This window comes from Thunnus albacares, chromosome 15, assembly GCF_914725855.1.
Source record: "Thunnus albacares chromosome 15, fThuAlb1.1, whole genome shotgun sequence".
In the NCBI taxonomy this organism is placed as follows: Eukaryota; Metazoa; Chordata; class Actinopteri; order Scombriformes; family Scombridae; genus Thunnus; species Thunnus albacares.
The window spans coordinates 18,197,855-18,218,382 of NC_058120.1; the positions used below are offsets into that span (position 1 = coordinate 18,197,855).

A 20,528-nucleotide genomic window follows, 5' to 3' on the forward strand; every position below is an offset into this window, starting at 1 on the left:
GACTTTATTCTGCAGCCATCTAAAGTCATCCAAAGTGTAAAGGATAATCCAGCAATTGAAGAAAAATAGAAGTCAGATAAAGAGTTGGACTTGTAATAAAACGCACAGCTGAGGAATAGGACTAAGTCTTTAAACTCTCTGCCATTCATCTACTCCAAAATTAAGAGGGCTTTTATGTTATGTTTTGTGAGCCATTCCCCTCAAGAAATATTTGTGGCAGGCCCCATCACCTCCCGCAGCTAAAGTCATAACCAGCCGTAGAAAAACACCGTCTGGAGTCTGGAGAGTGGGTTAAACCAGCATCACTGCTATATTTTCCTCCAGTCTCTCTGGGGAAGGAAGGGGGGCAATCCATGATGTCTGTTGGAGCTATGGAGGATAGAGGACAGGAGAGCCAAGATGCCAAGAGCCTGGAACCTGACCTCACCAGAAAAACATTTACATTTTGGAGTGTGTGTGTGTGTTTGTAGGACAGCGCGTGACTGTGTGTGTATATACATGGATGTCAGTACATGTGCGTGCATACACCCTGTGGACTAGGTGGTTTGTTACGAACCATGAAAAGCAACTGACATAGTTTACCTCTCTGTGGCATGAGACTCTCACTTTGATTCTGTCCTATAGAGGCTTTCTGGAAGCAGCTTCCTGTCTCAGACACTCAAACATTCTTACCTTAGCCAAGTGGGAATGTTGCTGTGACAGAGCTGGGATTATGACTTTGTTTTATGCCCTACAGAAAAGTGTTTTGCTGATGCTTATTTATTGGAAACCCATATCCTTTTAACGTTGAGAGGCGAGACCTTGAATGTTTGGAGGAAGTTACATGATTTCCTGTCATCTAAAAACTCCCTGATCGTGTGAGAGCAGAGGTTAATTGTGATAATTTGTTGAACGTAGAAACAACTATTAAAATATAGATTCTTTTAAGAGCCAGTAATAACTTGTTTGCTTGAATTGCAAGTATTCATGGACATACAGTACATCGATAAACAACCTTGTCTCCGCTGCTTCCCAACATTTAGTTTTCCAGGCGCGTTGATATGGAAAGCCTCCGTGTCCTTGGCCTGCTGAAACTAGGGCTTTGTGCTTGCTTTGGCCAAGGCCCTCTCCCTCCCTGCCTGACGACTGGCTGGGTCTGTGTTTACGTAACCATATATATCTGAGAGGAAACTCGTGAAACGTTAATCTCTCTACTTTTTAACCCTGATGAATTTCTACATTTTCCAGCTGTGCGGCATGGCATATTTATGCTCAGGCTCTATCGCTGAAAACAGCTCTGTCATTGTAAATGAATCACTATCCAAGACTAAAGTGTGTGTTTGTGTGTGTGTGTGTGTGTGTGTGTGTGTGTAAACTTCAGACTAGGAAACTGTACAAATACGAACTCAGGCATGAAAAGCTCCTTCCCCTGTACCTTCGCGGATTAAGTCCGCAGCTTTGTTCTTGTTCCTCTCCTGCCCCAAATAAGTGTATGCTGGCCTGTCACTCATCACATTTCTATGGACTGATAAGCGTCACTCACTCATCATGCCAATGAGACAATGTCTCATGTCATATCCTCTGTTGCCTGGTCCACCTGCATAGTGACCTCAGTGGAGGATAATACTTTCCCCTATTCTGCTTCCTCTCTCCCCTTCTTGCAACTCTGACCTGCATCATCCCGGGAACCGGTCGGGGCATTTTAGTTTTATAAGCAGCAGGCTTTGTGAGCAGTTTGTTTTTCTTATTCCACCACTCTGTATGGTTGAGGACTGACACGTGGTGAGTCATCTCTCCAACCCATCCATGAGCACAAAGGAAGAGCCTGTCTTTCAACAGCTGCTTCAAACAGACAGCCCCACCAATTTACCAAAGGGAATGTCTCTGAAAGCTTTTTCAGAACAATGTTTTGGCCAATGTTTGTTTTACAAAGATATTTGCTAAGCCTGCATGTCCATTTGACCCTGTTTACACTTGTTTTAAAATGCGTCTTGGGCGATCGCGTCACAAGTGGACAGCGCTAAATACGAGTGTAAATGACCACCGAGACGCACTGTGATCCGATTACTGAAACCAATGCCGAGGTGGTCTCGGACGTATTTGACCACATATCTTTTGTAGCGTCAACGCTAAATGCGTCCTGATGTGTCCCTGACAAGGACGTTACAGGAAAATACGTCATCAATGCAGGATGTGGTGGTTGTTTTGGTGACAGCGTGCCAACGCCAAATGACTTTTTCCTGCCAGTCTCAACATTTGGAATGGCCTGCACATGTTCATTAGTTCTTGAAACATTTTTGTTTTCTTAGCTAGCCTGTGCAGAACAAATCTGGCGCTTGTCAGGCGACAGACTCATGTGATAACTGTGCTCAGGGCCCTTTGACCGTCTAGCGGAAGTAGCATAGGCGGTAACGAAATCTGAACACAAGTGGTCAGCTGGACACCCTGGAGACGTGTGATTAACACAGATGTGAACGAGAGTATATCTCGGCGGTCCACTTGTCTTCGGATCACCGAAACACATTTTAAAACCAAGTATAAAGCCTCATTGTTGCTTTATAGTGATGGATCAGACATAGACACGTGTACATAGTGTTTTAGCCTCAGCGTATATGCGCAGTATATAATCTTGTAAGCATTGCGTGAAACATTATAATAGATTTAAACTATATCCCATACCTTGCCTACACCTCTCCTCATCCTATCACTCCTTTACCAATTCTGGGAGTGACCTTGGAGTCTAACTGGCTGCACTGAATGGTAATGAGGGAGCTGATGTAAAACAAATAAGTAGTGTCTCCTCCTACTAAGCTCACACTAAGCTTCCTGTCAGTTTGGCATGTCTGAGTTGTCAGGACAGCCCAACACGCCCCAGGACTATGTCCGCATTGCATTAAACACAATCGCTTGACCCTAGATGGCCCCATCCCGTGTACCACATCAACTTGAGCTGCTACAACAAGGTCCAACCCCCTTTCCGTGTTCCCACCATGTAGGGGAACAGGGGAGAACAATCCCATTACATTACAACAGGCCCAGAGCTGATCTAATGGAGAGAACATTAAAACCACGTCGCGTCCAGTCACTTACTTGATGGATCCAGGGAAAGAGGGATGAGGAGGAGGAGCGCTGGATAGAAGGGGGAAGGGACAGGAGGCCGTGGAGTTAGAAGTGGTGTCGATGTGATGATACAGAAAAAGGAGAGTGTGCGATTGTGCCCCGGTGCCCTTGAGCAAACTGTCATTCAAAACACTTTAATTAATTTCTCCACTTTGTCTTCTTTCCCGCCTCCCTGCCATCACACACGAGCATACTACATACAGGAAGCAATGATATAATAGAAAGTGCACGTCAACAACTTTGGACTCAATAAAAAGAGGATTTTGTATGGGCATATCTGGCCTCGTGTCTGTCAAGATAGTAGATAATAGTCAAGATCTGCCAGCTCTGGCTTCCTAGTTGTCAGAACAGGCTGAAGCAGGCATTTTAGAAACCCACCATTTTGCAAAATGGAACTTTGTATTGTTAGGGTGTATAATTAAGACCTCATTGTGACAGCCATTCAGATAGAGCTAATGAGGGTTCTGATGTATTCCATATGAAAATGAATATTGAATTTTTAATATTTTATGTCTTTCTAATTGCCTTGGTTGCTGTTAATGGCTTTGACTGTTGAATATTACCCAGACTGAATGTGTGGCATGCGGAATTACCTTTTTAAGCTGAGAAATGATAAAATAGCTGCATTCTCAAGCTGAACTTGGTGCTTTACGATTGTCTTCTATGTATCTTTGGGGCAGATACATATCTTAACTGAAGGCATGTCTGTGACTGTGAATACATATGAACCACTCTTTTACTCCCTTACTAAGATGAATGTATATATAATTACAAAGTATATCACACACACTACCTTGATATAGAGTTTAATGGCCGTATCGTTTCTTTGTGGAGCATGTCTGCTGGCCTTAATCTTCCCCACAGCTGACATCTTAATAACTCAGCCCTCTCCATCCATTTCCATGGGAGACATCCGGATGTGGGGGAAGGATTAGTTTAATGAATTTGACAATTAGTAACAGAAGTTAATGACTGCATGGGGCTAAGTACCCTGATGGACATGGCTGGGGGACTGAGGGCTTCCATTGCTCTGGGCCATAGATCCTCATTAATAGCTTCTCTGCCTGCTGGAGAGGACAAGGGAAGCCAGGCCAGGCCTTTGTTTAGTCTGCCTCTTACGGGGCTGCTAGGGGGTTGCACTGTTGCACAACGCCACGCCAGAATTAGTCCCGCTCTGGGCGGGAGTTAATGCAGGGCCTTGGGTTCTGGATCAGGTGAAGCTTCCTTTAATGAACTAGGGTCATTAAATGTTGAAAAAAGAAAAAGCGACAGGGACTTAGGGCAGGGAGGGAACTCTTTCTTCGGATCTTGTGCCAACAGTCATGAAGAAAGAAAAGTGGTTTGTGGGTCACAGGAGTCCTGATGACCTCTACCTTGATTTATCGTTATGTTAGCTTCTTACCCGAATCCCACCTCTAATGCAGTCAAAACATCGTTTAGCCAGATAGCTCTCATAAAGATTTTATTATTATTTATTATTATACTGTGCTTCATGAGCTACCTTGTCGCTTTGTCAGGTATTTCCACCATAAACCATTTTGATAAATTTTTCAGCTAGCATAAAATCAAAGTTTGTATTTTTTATGGCATCATGAATACACATGGAACAATTCCCTTAATATCCATCGAATCAGATTTATACATACATATACCCTTTCTTTGTAATAATTTATCCTACCTTTCCCACAGAGGATGAGAAAATATGTGTAGAATTCGAAAATCACGTCCAGAACAGCATTAGCTGCCCCTTCATTCCTGCCTGTCTCCTGGTGATAGCTATAATAGCGACAAAAACATGTCTGCATCCAAAAATAATCATTTTCCAAAACTGTTTGCCAAAAGGTCTAGTAGCTCGAGTCGCCATTGAAAACAAGGGAGATGTGTGAGAAATTTGTCTTGTTATCATTAGTGGTGAGTGGGCTTGGGTATTATAAGGCAGCATGATGTAATGTAATGAGAGCCAGTGAAAAGAGAAGCCTTTTAATTGGCTGAGGCTGAGTCAAGCCTCAAAGGCCCAAGTACCTACAACACGCTTCCTTCAGAGAGAAAGAGAGAGGCAACGAGAGACAGAGAAACGAGGCTGTTGTTTGCTGTTGCTCTCATTCTGTGTTATTCTGTCAGGCCAAGTCTGGTCCTGCCAAGTTTAAAGCCAAAGGACCAAATTGGTGTTGATGCAGCGCACCCCTTCAACGCTCTCATTCCTATCTCTCTTCCTCTTTCTCTCTCTGTCTGTCCTTATCCCACTCTTTACCTCCTAATTTGCCTCTTTAGGAAGTGACAGTTGTATTTAGGGAAAAGGTTATCATTGTATTAGAATAGAGTGCTGGCCCTGGGGCTTACCTAGAATTACATGACACTGCCTGCAGCCCCCTTCGCTCTGTGCTGGGCTGAAATGTTATCAGTCTGACTTAATTACTGTCACTGGGCAGTGGAATTGACTGTAATGTATATTCCAGCATCGGACACATTGGAGAGATATTACAACTTACTGAATCCCAAGTTCTTAAGATCTTTAACTTCAGGTCAAAGAGTTAAATTCTAGCTGTTTGTCTGTATGTGCTGAGCTTCCCCTTTATACCTCACATCCTATACTGCACCGAAAACACCACACACACACACACACATGCACGCAGCTACACACTCAGAGAGCACATCCTTTATCTGATTAGCTGGCACGCCTATGTGGAGCTGTATGTGTGTGTGTATGTATGTGTGTGTGTGAGAGAGAGAGAGAGAGAGAGGCACAGAGCGTCGCAACACAGCGTCAGGCCCCAGGCAGGGCATGGATTTCATTTAGGAAAGTATCAAAGGTTTACACGCTGTTCGCTTTAATCAGCATGTTTATCAGGCAGAGAAAAATTGCAGGAAGGGACCACAGGGAGAAGGAGGGGTGGGGGGTTATCTTAAGGACCAGTAGCCAGGGAAATTGATAATGGCTACAAGGTAATTTACTGGGGACTTGTGCATCCCTCCACTGATTCTACCCTTGCCTCTCATTCTAATTACAGCCCATGTAATGTTCTAATGAATCTGCAGGTGTGTGTCTGTAGGGGAGGGGCATTGAGGTGGCGAAGGGGGGGGGGGCTGTGCATGTATGACTTTGTATGTATTTGTGTGTACACATGCGCCGTTTCCTCGCACGTCGCGTGTGTTTGTTTGTTTGTGTGTGTCACTCCGGATCAAGCTCGCGTTTGAGAGAGAGAGAGATTGAGCACATCTCAAGGCTGTGTCAGTATCTCTGGAGTGCATAGTTGTCTCACTGTTTCTGAAATATGAATATGATATGAAAAGCAATTAGATTAGCCCTCAGCAATATTAAAGATACATGCCACTCACAGACACAATGCTCCGCTGATGCTTCAAGTTGTCACCGCCGTTCCATCTTCCATCGTGGGTAAAGGATGGAAGCCTTGGCCAGACAAACTCATCTCCACGTTCACACAAGACTGCTGATAAGGTCCAGGAACTGCATTCAGCGGTGCCAGTGCCTCCAGTTACACACTCACATGTACACATAAACACACATGTTCGCTCACAGAGCCGTGTACACAAACCTCCAGGGGATATGGGCTGGACCACAAAGGCCTTGATATGACCAGAGTGTAAACATCCCCACAGGATTGCGGTCCAATGAAAGGAAAGAGCCGTCAGGAATCTGTTTTCATTGTCTGTTTTGGTCTGTGTGTGTGTGTGTGTGTGTGTATGTACGCTTACATGTGTTTGTGTGGTTTTGTTCAGATAACACTTTGGAATAGCATTGTAGGTTGAGCAAGGAGTATTTGGCCCCATGGGACAGTGACATCATATTACCGTTATATACTGTATAACAGAAAAGGCAAAAAAGCTTTGTGGTTAAGTTTCCTCCATCTTTTCCTCCACACAGGAAAAGGAGGGTGTCGAGGCGGTGTCTGTGGGGGCCATTCTCTCCGATTACCAGAGGGTCCGGGTGGAAAATGTGTAAGTCAAACGCACACGCACGCTCCAGAACACATTTTCTAACTGAAGCGCGCATACACCCGCTGCATTTTAGGCCTCTGAGCTTGAATGACGCACACTCTGTGGTCCACTGAAGGAAAAGAGTACTCTGTAGTCTTTACCTCACTGTGTGTTCCAAACTTGGACTGAGTTTTGTTTAAACACATACACATACATATATACACACAAAGTTTTGTTTATGCCACTTTATTTAGACTAGCTTTGATTTTATGGTGTGGCTCAGTTTTTTTTTATATTTTTTATTTGAAGAAAAGGAATGAAACTGATTTTGTTAATATTATAAAATGCACTTTCCCATTAGAGGTGCAACACAACAGTCCTATTCACAGGAACATGAGATGGTTTACTTATGAGACAGATACCCATATGTCTTGTTCTTGTTTTATTCCCTCTCTCTTTGTTTTTTCTCTGTCTTCCGTACTCTTTCTTTGTTCTCTTTTTGTTCTAAACTTACACAGACTGGACACATTGCAACACAAAGGTTTCTTCTTATTAACAAATCCTTCTGTCAGTCAACTATTGTTTCCTCTTATACACACTAGGTAGTTACACGTAAACATTTTAGGCATTTCTTGAGCAATAGGCATTTATGTGCAGACGTTTTGACCTCAGTTACCTACTGTGGATGTGTGTTTTATGTGAGTTTATGCTACAGACAAGCCACAGCTTAGATGGTATTTTTGAGTTTGTTTTCCTCTTAAATAAAGCCTCTGGCAGCGGTGGCAGGTGGAAGCATGTGCTGTGGGCCTATCAGGGTGGCAGCCTTCCCGCAAATGGAGAGGTGCCCAGCCCAGTTGGCTTTGAAGTTGTTCTGAAGTTGGCAAATATTCAATATTAACCTCTTTGCATCTCCTTCCTTTTCTACAACATACTATTCTCCCTCTTCTCTTTCACCTGTTCCCCAGATGTTTGCGGCTAGGTTTGCAGCCCCTGGCCTACCTGTGGCGCCGAGACCAGGAGTCCCTGCTCTCCAAGATGATATCATCTGACCTCCATGCTATTCTCATCAAAGTTGCCGCCTTCGGTGAGTTTGTGTCTCACTCTTTTGTGTCTCTGGCAGCTGGTGAGCAGTCTGATATCCCCTTCTTCTCTTTCCTTCTGGTCATTAATTTAGCCACCCTTTTTCTTTTACTTTATTTTTACTTTTTACTCTCTCTGGAGGTTGGTTAAGTAGTGTTTGGCATGGGAATCGAAGGGGCAGAATTTGGATAAGTGAGGGAAAGGAGGAGGAGAAAGGGAGGTGTAACCAGAGAGAAAAAGAGAGACAAGCAGAGTAATGCCCTAATCATTAATCTGTGGCTTAGCAGCAGTGTTGAGACTTGTGCCAGCGGCAAAGGTATTGAAGCAGAGAACAATATGAAAAGATAAGACGCACAGAGGGAGGAGGTGTGAGAAGTGTGCAGTGGTATTGGGAGGGTGGGTGGAGGAGGAGGAGTGGGGAAGGGGGGGGGGGGGGGTTGGCAGTTGAGAAATAATCACAGGTGATTGCCCCGCACATTAATGCAACCTGTCAATAAGTGACGCATGTCCCCATTGTGTCTGGGAAACACCGCATTCTCTGCTTATGCATAGCTCAGAACACATGGTCCGTGAAGCGAAGATGAAAATCAGGTATCTCTCATTTACGTTTCTCAACTGCAACAGCACTGAGGGAGGGGGGTTAATGTGGTGTCACCTGCTCTCTACCTGCCTGTTTTGGAGCCCGAGGACAGGAAGATCAGATTACTGAATAACAGTGTAAAAAAAAAAAAAACTCTTCTTTTTCTTTTCTTGGGTACATGATGTTAAGATCCCTACCTGTATCTACTTGACAGTGCAGCCGGATCCCTTTTGACGGTCTCAGTGATAAATGATAATTACGGCTACAAATGGTTCTTTTTACTCTCAGACTACTCGCAGCGATAGATCATCAGGTAGACACTGTTTACGTGCTGTTAAGTGCCTGTTGTCACCTTTGGTAGCAATCAGTCGAAAAAGGGGTCCACAGCTGACTGATGACCCGCAGAGCTGAGCGGGGCGTTCAAGATATTTTGCATATCTTTCAACACTGCTCAAATAACCTCTCATGGAATGCATTTGTCAAGCCATTTATCTTTAGTACTTTATTTGCCGGACCCATTCCTCATTTTTAATGCTTTCATGATAAAGGACTTTTTTGTAATAAATAATATAACCTGTCAGATGCCCATCAGAGGAGAGATGATGTCAGAATCCATGTTTTCACAATTCTTTTTTTGTGTGGGATCGTCTGGGATTATAATTATTGTTTACAAGTCAAAATTCATTTTTCCTCCTGTTACACTTGTAACAAGATAAGACCTAAGTCTGCATTTAATATTAATTGATCAATTATAATGCCAAATTACCCTCCTGGAATAATACACATGTCGAGAAAAGGCCACACCTTAAAGACCTCAGTCACCTTGTAACCCAGCTGCCTCCGCCAAGCTTTCTACCCTAAACACAACTTTGTCTAAAAGCAAATTCTCAACATTTCTTGGAAGATTGTAATTAGAAAGGAAAATCACCTCGGGTGTCTTTGAGTGTGTATCTTGGCCTCCCACTATATGTAGGTGTTTGTGTGAACATGTGCGCATGTGTGTTTTGGCTACAGGTAAAAAGGAAAGATCTTATCACCCCTGACTCCTCACCTGTCCCGAGGCAGTGGTAATTAGAAAGGAGAGAATTGAATAGGGGTGCAAGCGCCCAAGGCATTTTAGGCAGTACTTTTATAATTGCAGCTTTGGAGGGAGCAGGTCTGAGCAGTGAGGTGTGATGTTTAGGGGAGATTGGGTGACAGAAGGGCGTACCTGGTGGCCTTTGGTGTTTGCGTGTGTGTGTGTGTGTGTGTGTGTATGTGAGTAAGAGAAAGAGATTTGGAGGGATTTACTTGTGCAGACCTCATGAGGAGAAAAAAAAACAACTCTTACAGGGCAAAGGTTAAGTCTTCCTCTGAAATGACAGCCAAAACAGCTTATAATATTCTATGGTGGTATGAAATGGGTTCTGGTGGGCTCTTATTAGTGGGAAGTCATTCAAGATTAATATTCCTTCGTTAGCTACTCAGAAAGACAGGTGGAAATTAGCAGTGAATGGATAAAGAAAAAAAAAATTCTCTCTTAAGAGAGGATATTCCTTGATGACAAATCCCTGTAGTGAAAAGACAGCTGTCCAAATGCAGGATGATCCTCTAAGTGAATTTTCTAGAAGTGTTCATTTGCGTGCCGATGGCAGCCTAAAACCACAAAAGAGAGAAAGAAGATTTTAGTCTTTGAAGATGCCAGATTGCATGTAGTGAAATAAATTTAACTATCTGAATCTAAGCCTATGAATGTCAGAAGATGCTTCTAATTAGAAAAAAAAGTATTTCTCTCCAAAGGAAATGCACATTTTTGTTGGGAAACTGTCTCTTTTATAATGCAATATCGCTTGAGCTAACCGTGGTAATTGGCAATTTCAAAAGCCAGTATTAAATATTCATGTAATTAGTTAATTGATTGATTAGTGCAGGTGTGTGTGAGGGCACAGGTTCAGCAGTTAATTGGTCCTCAGCTCCAGAGATAATTGGCATGTGTGAAATCAAGGTCTATCCACTGGAAAACCTTTTATCACCGCATGATCTTTTACCCTTCACACGAACGTAGCCTTTGTGCTTTGAAGAAGAGAATTTATGTCACAAATTTGCTTTCACTGATCACCGAACCCACTTAAGGACGTTGAATATAATTTAATGTATACTTAAAGTACAATTAATGTTCAAAGACATTAAAGAAAATTTACTGAACATTGTTTCAAAGTGGAAGGTGGTGGCTCAGCAGTTCAAACAGCTTTTTTTTTCTTTCAATTTAAAAAGAATATAAAATTACAATATTATAAGTATTTTCAACTACAATCCTGTATTTGGGATTACAAGTGTTAGAGCTATAGTGCCCAGGCAATAAATGTGATAAATGTTCTTAAAGAAACAATACCAGGCAGGAGATATTCTTACACGATTGTAACATGATTATAGGTACAGATACAGGATTCAAACACTGCAAAAAGACAAGAGGCAATTTTCTCCTGGAATTAAGTGGGCTGTCTTCCCACCCAGGCCAAATTAACTTTTAGTCATTGCAGTCAATCAATTCATGTTATCGGTTGTTGACTTATTCTGTACCACAGTGAAGCACTGAGGCTCCACATGCACGTTTAAGGAGGCTGTAAAGCAGTTAGAGTAATTATATAGTTCATAAGATATGAGAAGCTTATAGAAGACAATTAAAATTAGCAGTTAGGTCAGTTTGGTTTGCCTTTATTAGGTAACAGTAGAGAGGTGACAGAGAGATGGATGTTGACATGCAACAAAGGTTGCCGTTAAACGGTCAACATCTTAAACTCCTTGGCCATGAGGTTGCCGCTCATTGCTCATACCCCAATTTTGGTGAAAATTAATAACATCCAGTTTACTCAAAAGTGACTAACCCACAATAAGAAAAAAGAACACAAAGTTATAACAGATTAACTGACCAGACAATCATTTTACCTGCCTGTCCTGTTGGGCACTGACCTTGGCCTTTTCTTGCCAGTTCAATTCGGTCACATTGATATCTTGGAACAGTTAGTATAGGGTTCAAGGTTCAGCTGAGGCCTTAACTGTTTAAGTATGATGGGCAGCATATGTTCTTTTTTTAAACCACCTGAAAAAACTCATAATAAAGTACACATTAGACATAAGTCTGAAAAATTGATTTATTAATTTCTCCAGGTTAATTTTGTCCAGTTTAATGTGGTTGTAAGTACCTTCAGTTTCTCCTTTTTGATTTGTTGAACTGAAAAGATTTAATCTTGATGCGATTGCTACACAATTCATGCTGCCTATTATTCTGTTCACTGACATTGAATTTCAGATAAGAGCCTGACAAATTTCACATATAACCTTAATCTTATCATCCTTCGTGCGGTGCCGCTTCCCTCCTCTTCTTTTTTCCCTTCCGTTCTGTATTTCTCTCGCTCTCTCTTGCGAAGATTAGGTGATAGTGAACAGCTATTGTTTTGGCAGGGGTCTTTGAGAGTGTTGTTTAACGGCTGATGCAGCTCACTTACTAGGGAGGAGATGCTTATTTCATCCATTTAAAGGCTAAAATGTTACACATCATGAATCCAATTTTCTCTGCCTTTTCTCTCTGAAGGCAGGGATTAAAGCTGAGCTGTCAGCTGGCATGCCAGATCTTAAGACAACCCGCGGATGTCTGCGATACTGCGCTCAGCTCAGCTCAGACAGTATCTAGAATCTTCAGGCTTTTAATTTAGCATTAGGCTCAGTAAGCAAAATCACAAGCAGTTCCAATTAAATACGTAACTCACTGCTGTGGGTTTACATGAATCAACCTCTTCAAGGTGGGCAAAGGCCAATCATGATCGTTAAAAAGAATTAGTAGAAAAGTGTGCTCTGGAAATAATTGCCATTGACTACTCTAAGCGTTGAAGAGAGACCAGCATTTTCTGTAGAGTTCAGAAGGAGAACATGTTTTTTTAACTGAGAGCTGTGCCTTTTGGTCCAAGAATTGACTTTAAAAAGTGGATATTTATGCAGAAAGAGTTTTCCAGATTTCTCCTGTTATTGTAAGCTTTCTGCTATATGGTTAACTTGTATTTTGTCTTGTAATATCCTACATACAGTACTTTTTTTGTTGTTTTTTTACTGTTTTTTCACAAAAGAAAAAAACTCACTTGCTACTCTAAATGGCTCTCGGTTTCCCGGTAAACTTTTTATTCCTTGCTAATTTCAAACCTCCTAAATGTCGACAAGGTTTTTTAAAAATGCTCTCTCTCATTACTGGACTCCCTGGTTTTAAAGTTCACTGAATTTAATTGGAGTTTTATAGGATAATATGAGGTAAAAAGCCCTTTTAAAGGAGAGCCATTCCTCTCAGTCTCTCTTAGGGAAGCTCCTCTCTCTCCAAAGTGCGGTCTTGCTGTCTCTGGCGGCAGACTAATGGCAGCTTCTAGTGGGCTTATTTGGGTTTAATGTGGCATAATGAGGTTAGGTAATTGGGTTTAGGTCAAGTTGTAAAACAGGTTCAGAGGAGACAGAGATGTGAAGATCATGTAAATGAGTGGTGTTAGATCGCTGAAGGCTCACACTGGTGGCTACTCAAAGACTTATACTTAAAGCGCGTATTGTACAAGCGCAAGCCCATTCCACCCATCTTCATATCTAAACGGTTTCAGTAACCTTAAGTCAGTCAGGAACATCAATTAAGAAAACACTCATACAAGTGCTAAGTGGTCTTGGGAGAAATACCCTCACATTAATGCTATCTTTCTATCATTTTATCACTCACCCCTGTCTTCCTCAATTTCAGTCCTCCTCTTCCCTCCTTGTAAATATCAAATCATGTGTCATATATTATTTAAGAGAAGGGAAGTTAATGAACATATTAAAAAAGGCGGCATCCCCTTAGCAATTTGGAGCCAATTATTAAAATTTGTTAAAAGGCATGACTAATTAAAGAGGATATTTAAATGGGATTGAATTTTAATGCTTTTTTTCACTCTCCTTATTACCTTTGTGGCAGGGTTAAGATGAGAGGATGTTGAGATTAGATATTCTCACACTAATTAAGACCATAGATCCCCTGGGAAGAGAATAAGGGTCTGCTCATTCTCTCCCTCCACACTCTCTCTACTCTCATTCTCTCCCTCCCACCACTGTGGCCCTCCTTCTCTTCCCCCTGTAGTGCTGGACCACTGGGGCCCGGAGGAGAGAGAGACAGCTGGGATTAAGATGAACCCAGCGTAGAAGTATAATAAATCCACCTGGCACTCTGTTGAACTTCCGACTTCCTGTTTTGTGTGGGCGGAAGCATAACCCCCCGTGAACCCCCCGTCGCTAAGCAACCATGACAACACATTCTACACCCAGGATGGGATGCGACGTCTTTCCCCCATGTCTCCTCTCCCCTCTTGTCTCTCATCCATTGCTCCCCATGGGGGCCACGGATGACACATTAACCTTTGAGGTTGTCAGGCCATGAGAGAGGAGAGATTCGCACATTATGATTAACTTTGTTCCTTTAATTAAACACATGAACGTGCCGATGAACAGTACCAAGTGATGCCTCAGATAGAGGATGAATATTAGGGTTTCTGACAAATTATTAGGGACAATTCAGCAATTTTTTTCATTTCAGTTTCACAACTAGGCTAGTCATGATAATTACGTTATCGACTTATCTGATGATATATAGACATGATCTCGATCATTTTTGCTAACCTCGATATTGCCCAATGTGTTTGTTTACATAAGAATGTCACCAGAATTTTAGCCAACATGATGCCAGAGCAGCATAACTTATTCTGTGTGGTCTATCTGTTTGAGGCAAATAATCTGTCTACCTGTTTCAGCAGAATGTTTCCAGAAGGTTTCAGCATTTTGATAAATCCAATTTCTGCTCCTGCTGTTAAAATTGGAAAAAAAAAAGTTGGTGAGGCCTGCTCTTCCGCGGCCTCCACATCACAGGCAGATCTCCCATGCTCCCTATTAGCAGCCAATAGGCTATTCATGTCACAGTCACTGCCATTCCTTACTGCGCATGTCCCAAGAGGGGAATGCACAAGTGAGCAGCGCCACTCATATTGCATTAACCATAAATAACTCTGTCCCGGCCTGTGATAGACCCTCCGATTCCCCCTATGTCGCCCCTCCCGAACCCACTGAAAGCCACCGCCATTACTGCCCGGCCGCTTCCATGTTTACATGTGATGTCAGCGGTGGGAGCCCTGTGCAGGAAATCCCGACTAGCCTTGTGGCTAAGGGGAGAGATTGGTGGAAGAGTAAAGCAAGCTACTACCAGTAGACGTGCTTGTTCAGTTCCAGGAATTTGCTCTCATATTTTTTAGATAACACTCAGGTGTTTTATGATAAACATGGCAGCTTGAATATGTAACTACATGGTTCAGAATTTTTTAAAATTTAGCATTTTACACTCATGTGCTGTTATGTTTTTATCGTTGTATTCTTTGTAGAAAGCACCTGGTACTCAGGGCATTTGTTTTGGCAATGCACAGTAGGAAAACATAGGCTGCATGCCTGCACTTTCTTTGTTAAAGGAGTTGTTTACAGGGTGAGACAGAGTTCAGCATGGTGCCATCAGGAACAGGCGCCTGGAAGACAAAATCAGGATTTAGTGTCATAGGGAGCAAAACCCTTCAACGCTCAACAAGCTGAGCAAGGTGTTCACTATTTAAGTACACCCTTTACTTCCTGCTAATATGTACATAATCCCTAAATAAGTCTGATCAAAGTGCTAAGCTATAGTCTAAATTGGGATATCTTATTAAAAGGGCAGGAGGATATGGCAAACGGCTGTTTTTATTTCTTTCTGGAAGTCTACTTGGTTGGTTGGTTTTAATTGTTTTTTTTCTGAGTGAGCTTGTATTTTAGGAGTGTGGCACCACTGGGTATGCATGCAAACTCTCCTCCACCCTTCTCTTCCCCTCCTTCTTTTCTCTCCCATGTCTGTGAGTCACTTCCATGCACCATTTCAGGGGAAGGGGAGGGAAAAGGCAAATAAACAAGATCTCTTTCCAGAGTTTATGTTCTCAAAGGGAACTAGATGAGGGGGTGGCGGGCAAGGGGGCGCGGGGGGTCTGCGGCCAGCAATTGAAAACTGTTGCCCTTACCCGGAGAGATCTGTGTACACTACTTGCAAAGTCAAACAAATAGATCCAGGGTGCAGGTTTACATGTGTGTTTGTGTGACTGCCTGTAAACCTCCCTGCCTGTCATCTTCAATCACTGTTCTCTGTTCCTGATCAGACCTCTCTCTCTCTCTCTCTCCGTACGTGTGTCTGTATGCAATGGTGTTTATGTGTGTATTTCTGTCTTTGTGTGTGTGTTTCCCACGTGGGTGCCAGGCCTGGATCCAGAGAAGCACTTAGGAAGACCTCTGGGTGACATGGAGCCCTATCTGAAACAGGTCATAGACTGGTAGATACTATGCTACCCCAATTAAACTCTCGCATGTATTCTTTGTCTACATCATCTGCTCACAGTCAGGTTACCTGATGTTCATGTCAAGTGCAAATACATTTACAGACAATTAGTGCTGTTTTGTCATTGGTTTTGATATTTTTCTCACGTAATACTCACATAATATAAAGCTCGTCTAATGTTCTAATGTTTAACTTTTGACTCACTTGTACTGTGTTTGTGGACTATAAATTGAAAGTTTAGGTAAAATTTTGTGAAATTTACACAATAAATTGTGTTTACAGAATTTTTAAAAAAGTAGCTGTTTTGTTTTTGATGTTTAGCTCTCCCAGAAGTATGGCGTCCATATTTGTGGAGAAGGAGGTGAATACGAAACCTTTACCCTTGATTGCCCCCTCTTCAAAAAGAAGATTGTTATGTGAGTAAAGCATGACAAACACACAAATATTTGTCTTAGATCACAGTTATACTTTTTCAACATGTGGCTGCAATAAGTTTGGAAGGTGATGTTATTTTGCCCGCAATGAATGGAAGTTTTTTTTTTTCGCGTGTGTTGCAGTGATGCGGCGGAGACAGTGATCCACTCAGCAGACGCCTTTGCTCCAGTTGGCTACCTGCGCTTCACCGAGATGCACGCCGAGAACAAAGACGGCGTGAGTCAAACTTCTGAAAGAATCCATGATTATATTATAACTTGTTCCACAAATAAGATCAATGCTGTTCGATGCTGAATCAGTCATTTTACAACAAAAGTTTGAGTCGCTTTGTGGTTGATTACTTTAAAACCACTCCAAGGGCAAAACAAATACAAGAACAAAACCCTTTGGTGTCTGATAACTTTGTCGAGGAGAAGAGAAACACGGCACTGTAGGGCAGGGTTCAGATCAACCTCCAGAGGGCCTCTCTCTCTCGCATACTCTTGCTCTCGGTCTCTCCCTTCATCCCTCGCTCTCTCTCCTCTAGCCCCACATGGCCTACTTTGACGTCTGCAATATTCACTGCAGCCTGAAACTAGGCCCAGCTTAATAAACATGTCCGCTCACATTAAGGCGCTTTGCATTCAGGTAGCTGGCTAAGCGGACACAGGCGGGGGTTGCGGGGAAGCAGTAGGGATTGGCTTTTGGTATATCAGAAGGAGCTCAATGGGGCTTCGACAGACTGGAAGGATGACACTTTGGAACATTTTACTTTCCCTGCGAAGACTGACAACTTAAGGATCCTTAAATAATTGTCAGAAAGCTGCGATGAAGACAATGACCTCATTTATGTGTGTTTTTAATTAATCTCATTCAAATTGTCAGGTTTAATAAGACACCTACTAGCTGACGAATGTGCCTGGCGACAGGAGGTGCTGCTTGAATGTCGTCGTGTTTGCGGCAGCGAATTAAGAGTAGAAGGGTTACACTGAGGGATGCTATTAGCCTGAAGCTGTGCAGGTCTCCGGGGTAAATCATGGGATTTGCACGTGTGTTTTCTTTGCACATCACACAATAATGTGTACATTTGAGTTTGTGTTTGTTTGTGTGCAAGAGAGCGTGTGTTCCTATTTGTAGCCTCGTGTATGTGTATCTTCATGTTGGGTGGGGGCTGGGGCTGTTATGGACAGAAAACATACCCCCATCCCACAACCTCAGTGACCCTGCAGCCTCACTCCCTAAAGCTATATATTTTTTCACTACCCACATGGCTGCTCCCACCCCCATCACACAAACACACACACACACACATGCTCCCACAGCCCCTTTAGCCCCCCCTAGGTTGCTGGGGGAAGAGCAGGGAGATCCAGGGCCTGCGATGGGAGGGGAGTGGAGTGGAGGGGGGGGTGGGCAACCAGGGGAGAACCTGCCCTCGTTCAGCCTTCTGAAACTCTTCTCGTCAGGGTGACAGATCTGCGGTGACACCAGCACTAGAGGAAACTGCACCGGGCTCAGGGGGTGGGGATGGACCACCATCATTTGCCCTCCGTTAATGCTAGTCAAGCTATTTTTCATGCTGGCTAGGAGAGAGGGGCTGAAGTATAATTAATTTGATTATCATATGGCCTAATGCAGTTGACAGCAGATGAGGGGGGTGAATGAGTGTTGGGCAGGGTGAGGGGGGCGTTGAGGAAATATGAAATATGTATTTAAACGCGTGACGCCCCAGCAGGAACTGGCAGGTAATATATATGCCTTAGAGAATGGTAATGATTTGTTATTTAAAGAAGTAGTGTGTGTAGAGGCGAAGTATAAGTAAACAGAAGAAAAAAAACCTGGTGAAATCCAAAACATGTCTCACACATCCAGTCACGAGTTTTGACTGACAGCCAGCATGATTGAATCTACAGTATCAGAACACACCACTCCCTACTCGCCTGAACCGCGAATATGTTAGCATGTTGTTTCATATTCATTCACCTTGAAGTTATGTGTGTCTGGGCCCTTGTCGTGAAAGACTGACACACACAGCCCACTCGGTGGGGCATTGAAAAGGTTGGCTAATTATACAGCGTTTTGTCTGTCTTTGCAAAAGGCTCTGCGCTCTTTGGTGGGCGTTTGGCCTGATGTATTCCCTGTGGTGCTTTATTGCAGGATGTGGTGGCGAGAGCTTTGCCCCATGGTAGTTGTCCTTGCCAGAGCGCCATTGACAAGATGACTGAGGAGGTGGAATATGCTGATCAAGCTGAAGACAACCACCAAGAATTTACATCAGATTGTGACCTTAGTTGTCAGCGGGGCCACGGTGAGATTCATTTATTGTGAGACATGCGTGCGCTGACATGCATGCACGAATACGTATTTATGTCTGTGGTCTGTGTGTGTGTGTGTGTGTGCGCGTGCGTGTGTGCATGTGTGGGTGTGTCAGATGATATCTGTGTGTGGTGTGTGCTCCCTGAATCTGTGTCATGCGGCCAGCATCATGATGCTAGTATTTCTGAGTGATTGTTTGACAAGAGCTGTCATTTCAGCAGTGTATTTGTGACAGTCTCTGAATTCATTTCTTCTTTGACACAAACCATGTATACATGATGTTTTCAAGATTACCTCTTATACAGCATATGCCCTGATTATCAATTAAGAAAAAAACAAAAAAAATGACATCCTTCCAAAAGTCTAGATCAAGCAGTACAAATTAGTTGTTCAATTCCAAAGCTGTTAACCCTCTTCCTCTTCATGGTATTGTATCTCTTCCTGCAGATCTCCCTCCATCCTGCTCACTTAGAAGCACTAGAGGCTATCAGTGGATCTCTGGCATCAGCGGGCTTCAGAACCAAGAATCCGGGATCCAGGGCCAGACATCCGCAGCTTTCATACAGTTGCAAAGTAAGGGAAAGTGAAAGAAAGAGAGAGAAAGTATTGAGCAAGAGAGTGAACATTTTTGAACATGGGGTATCAGAGCTGTGGACATGCTTTTAAATATCTCCGCGCTCAGTAAAAACACAAGGGTCTACTAGAAAATTCTTTTTTTTGCCTCTGAAATCGCAGAAGCAAAAGGCCCACAGAACGACACACACACACACACACACACACAAGTAAACTAACCTTTAATAAGTCATGTTCTCTTCGATCAAATAAAAATGTGATCTTTGATATGATCAAGGGGGGGATGATACATAATTCCTTTGTCCAGGAGTGATTTAAACAGCTCAGTAAAAGCATTTCTGTAGGGCTTGCTATGCTACACTCCTTACTTAAGCCGTAAAAAAAGAAAGAAGCATATGGGGAAAACTTCTTTGTCCCCTGGGTGTCTTTCTTTCTCCTTGCTGTGTTAGCTGAACACACATGAGGCGGTGTGGCAAAGCTTAAGAAGTCGTTCCTTATTCAAAAGTGCTTGACAACCCAGCAGGAAAAGCCCTGTGTGTCAGAGACTCCGTCCATCACAAGAATGGAATAGCAAGCTGGCCACCAAACAAGGACAAGCACTTCAAATTAACCCAAACCAAGCCACTTTTTAAACACACCCACACAGAGTGCAGTCATGTTGGGTGGGTTATCGTTTTTTTGCCCTGCAGAAGTTTAAAAGTGTACGCTTTTACAGTGTATCTCAGTCTCTTTTTTTTCTCTCTTTCTCTTTTTTGATGGAGAAAGAGGAGCGAAAGATGAAAAGCATATTTAATGTTTATCGTGGTGCTCGGCTGAACAGCCTTCACAGTGCAGAGACAATATTAAACAAGTTAATATTTAATGAAGAACCTCTTTGTATGAGGGCGAAGTAGTCTGAGACGCTAGTGTTGGCAAAGGAAAAACAAACTTGAAGCTCTTTCAAATGATTGTAGGGAGAAAGGCTGTGCTTTGAGCCCTTGTGCCTGCGTTTGCATCCAAAGCCTGCGATGTGCACGCATACTTTGTCATCAGACTGCATTTTACAGAAGGGGACAAACACCATTACCACTTTAAAGCAGTTTCAGTGGATTTCAATGTCAGGCAAAAACTTCCAAACTATCCACCTCTTAACTACAAGGGGGATAGTGTTCAAAT

The 20,528-nt window shown here is 42.9% G+C and overlaps 1 protein-coding gene across 1 annotated transcript in view; it reads left to right on the forward strand.

Annotated features, from left to right (window-relative positions):
• dph6 (diphthamine biosynthesis 6) overlaps nt 1-20,528 on the forward strand; it is a 59,985-nt gene that overhangs the window by 10,579 nt on the left and 28,878 nt on the right. Inside the window, exons 4-10 of the mRNA XM_044375759.1 lie at nt 6,983-7,056; nt 8,001-8,119; nt 15,996-16,057; nt 16,395-16,489; nt 16,631-16,724; nt 18,642-18,792; nt 19,248-19,373. Of these exons, the coding sequence (XP_044231694.1) occupies nt 6,983-7,056; nt 8,001-8,119; nt 15,996-16,057; nt 16,395-16,489; nt 16,631-16,724; nt 18,642-18,792; nt 19,248-19,373 (721 nt within the window). The remainder of the gene's footprint in view (nt 1-6,982; nt 7,057-8,000; nt 8,120-15,995; nt 16,058-16,394; nt 16,490-16,630; nt 16,725-18,641; nt 18,793-19,247; nt 19,374-20,528) is intronic.